This window comes from Silene latifolia, chromosome X (genome assembly GCF_048544455.1).
Source record: "Silene latifolia isolate original U9 population chromosome X, ASM4854445v1, whole genome shotgun sequence".
Classification (NCBI taxonomy): domain Eukaryota; kingdom Viridiplantae; phylum Streptophyta; class Magnoliopsida; order Caryophyllales; family Caryophyllaceae; genus Silene; species Silene latifolia.
The window spans coordinates 94318565-94322440 of NC_133537.1; the positions used below are offsets into that span (position 1 = coordinate 94318565).

At 37.2% G+C, this 3876-nt stretch overlaps 1 protein-coding gene across 1 annotated transcript; it reads left to right on the forward strand.

The window, feature by feature from the left end:
* Positions 1–2928: 2928 nt before the first annotated feature.
* Positions 2929–3357, forward strand: LOC141617875 (uncharacterized). Its single transcript, XM_074435006.1, has one exon. The coding sequence runs from the start codon at positions 2929–2931 to the stop codon at positions 3355–3357; it is 429 nt and encodes a 142-aa protein (XP_074291107.1).
* Positions 3358–3876: the final 519 nt, after the last annotated feature.

The window sequence follows — 3876 nt, forward strand, 5'->3', positions numbered from 1 at the left end:
GTTGTCAATCTCCCAATAAACCCAAATGATCTTCTAATTACCCAATAATAAACTTGAATTACTCAATAATAAACTTGAACAATAATTAAGGAAAGATTAATGTGTAATTTTGTGGAAAGATTGAAGGATAATCTATTCTAATATACTCCTAATCTAATCTAAGGAAAGTTGATTTTAATCTAAGAAAGCTTGGTTTAATCTAAGGAAACTTGATGCTTTGATTATTACAAATGGAGTATATATAGTGGTACATCATTAGGTTAAGCAAGGGTAGATTAGTAAATAGCAATCCTAATTGTTGAGTTGAGGAAATGCTCATCTCAAAGGGAGATGCTAGTCTCCTTTTTAGTGGTCTCTAGAAAATATGCTCACCCCGAGCGTCTAGGCCGAGGGACGGTTGGCACTGGAGAGGAATCCGAGCGGATTGGTCTCGGGACGCTCGGATCACAAGGCCTCAAGACGAGCGTCGTGAGCACGGGATGCTCGGATCACAAGGCTTTAAGTCGAGCATCCTGGAGGGGGGACGAGCGTCTTGTCTTAGGGGACGAGCGTCTTGAGTCTCGGGACAAGCGGATTGGCGGACAACTTCTCTGTTTCAGCTCGGATTGTAAAACGGACGTCATTTTCTCATCCGGACTCCTATTGGAATGATTCAAAAGCCTAGATCACTTGATTTTTCGACGCCGTTTCATCTAGCATACTTTCAGAGCCAATGGAGCAAGCCTTGGTTTGGTTCCAAGCAATTTCTTCTTGCAATGACTTCCTTCTCGTCATCCTTGCTCTTAAGCCTATGATCCTTCTATATACTCTTTATTCCTACATCCTTGGTCATCATTCTTACCTTTCTCTTCATACTAGTCATCCAATATCATCAAAAAGCTTCCAAATATGCACGAGAGACGTGAATTTCCGCCTAATTATCTTCCTTCCTACAAAACATATGAAATACACTAGGAAAGCAAAATAGAAAGCATTTGACGGATAAAATGGCTATGGAATGTTATAATAGTATGCAAAATAGGCTCAATTAGGGGACTAAATGTGCGCAAATAATATTCACATCATCCTGGTAATCCAAACATCAACCGTACCACTCCGAGACCAACCGTGTTACGATGCGAAAACAGCACTCGAGGTATAATTCATGATAATGTATTATTGATCAATTTTAAACACGACATTGGATTTTAATTACTCACAATTTTTTTTTGAAAAAAAAGGAACCCAAGCTGAAAGTATGGCCAATACAAGTACGCCTCACTTTGGTTCTCATTAAATTTCCCACATCCTTCAAGCATTGAAATTTAACAATACCGCCTGTTATTCTACTATAAATATACCCTCCTCCCCTTCAATATTATATCCACTAAAGAGTTTGCCTTGACGTAAAATGTTATTAAACAGCAAAACAACATTACCACCCACTAATCAAAACAATTTAGCGTCTAACTGAGTTCTATATTCATTGAAATTTTTAGAGTACACAATGTCACCAGCTAACGAATTCCACAAAACTATTTGATTCATAAAAAACAGGTTCAGTATACACCTCCGAGCCCACGCATGACCAATCTCTTGCTGCCCCGATCACGAACCCGGCTTTGTACGCCATACTTTTTTATTTGTTTACTCTATTTTATCACTTATGTACATCAGCTAACGAATACATATAATTGTTTGAATCATAAAATACAGGTCCAGTGTTCACCTCCGGATGCTTGGAGAAAAGGAAACATACATCGGATGTACTACCTCCAACCTTTTTGTTTTTGAGCATATATTTATATTTTTTGAGTTTATTACTTTAAAGTTTTTTTGTTTTTGAGCATATTTATAGTTTTTTTGAGCTTATTAAAGTTTATAAGTTAGATTTTAATTTTTTTCCTTCAAAAGTCAAATTTTACTAAATTTAAATGTAATGTTTTTGAGTTTTATTGTAACTTTTTAGAGCTTAATGTTCAAGTGAATAAACTCAGAAACTTTATAGTAAAACTCATAATTTTTAAAACAAAACCCAAAAATTTTATTATAATGCTCAAAAACTATAGAATTGGTGGTAATACATCAGATGTATAATCCACTTATTGGGATGCTTGCATGACCAATCTCCTGCTTCCCCGATCATGAACTCAGCTTCAAGTATGCCATATTTTATTATTTGTTAATTCTATTTTATCACCTTCATAGTAGTGATTTTAGGCAGACACTCGGTTTAATTTTGTTCCTTAGCTGATTTCACCGAACAATAACTTTTTTGGTTGGAAAAATTATATAGACAGTGGTGACGTGGAGCTGGGTTATCGCCGAAGAGGCCGACCACACAAGGCTACAAATACTGAAAACACAAACATCAACCTTACCACTCCGAGGCCAACGGTGTTAAGATGCGAGAACACGTACACGGGGTATATTTTCCTAGAATGTACTTCCCCATAATGTACTTTATTGATCATCATTGGTTTTAATTACTCTCAGTTTAAAAACAACACAACAGGAACCTCAACTGAAAGAGACAATACCCATTACCCAGATAACGAGCAACCCATCTTTAAGTACGCCTCACTTTGTTTATCATTATACTTCACACTTTATTCAAACAGTGATCCTCTACAACAACGCCTCTTATCCTACTATAATTATAAGCTCCTCCCTCCTCCGTGCAATATAATATTCCCTACATATATTTGCGTATTAGTTTAGTGCCTAACTTGGTCGTCATCAGCTAACAAATTCGACACTTTCTAACTAATCAATAAATTAGGCATCAATATATTCAGTGAAATTTGTTATAGGGTTCAACGTAATCAGCTAATATATTCTATAGTTTGTATATTAACATAGCTATCTCAACAGGAAAATATTTAACGGGTTGGAGTTGGGTCTGTTGATTACCATGCGCAGCCCAGGGGAGGCGTGATCAAAATTAATATGGACGCTGCCATGTTTGACGACGGGTCGATGAGGCTAGGAATGGTGGGGAGGGATAGCAATGGGTCGGTTGTGGTTGTTAGCTGTAAGCGTGATGTGAGGATAAGATCAATGGAGGAAGCGGAAGCGAAGGTGGTAGTGGTTGGCCTGGAAGTTGCCTTACGGATGGGAATCGAAAAGGTGCACATAGAGACGGACTCGCTGATTGTGGTGAATGAGTTAAACGGCAGGACACCTAGGAGGAATTATTTGGGTGTGTTAATAGATGACATTATTCACGTGTTATCATCTTTCGTTAGTAGTTGTTGTTCTCATGTTAAACGTGGGGGTAATACTGTGGCCCATCTTTGTGCTAGACTATGCACGAGAAGAGGTAACGAAGTAGTGTATGTAACCGATTTTCCGCAAGCCATCCTATCACTTGCATAGCTTGATTTAATATAAAGCCCACTGTTTTAACTCAAAAAAAAAGTTTATTAAACAATATTGAAAACAACCGGAAAGAAAAACAATTAAACAAAACAAATAGCTTTTGGGCCTGCAAATTGACAACCGGACAAGCCCAACATAGACGGATTAGGGTTGGAAAAACAACCAATAATCCTAAAAAAAAACCCGTGATTTCCACGGTCACAAAACTAGTTACGATTTGAAAACATTAATGGTCAAATAAGTCTTAGATCACTCGATTACACCCGAAAATTTAAGAGGGCGGGCTAAGCTCGGTCCTCCAAGTTAAATGGACAGGTATGTACAACAAGAAAAGTCAGCGGGCCAGCCCTTTATGCTGGTTTACTATTTAGATTTTTATCTATACAATATTATTAAAAGGGGAATTTAAAATGTCACGTATACAATGTCACGTATACAATGCCACCTAACATTAACAAAAAGTCACGTTACTTACTACACATGACAAATTTTAATGTGACATGGCAAATAAATATG

Excerpts from the sequence above, each read along its gene's own strand:
- LOC141617875 (XM_074435006.1), top strand. The coding sequence starts at position 2,929 with ATGGACGCTGCCATGTTTGACGACGGGTCGATGAGGCTAGGAATGGTG.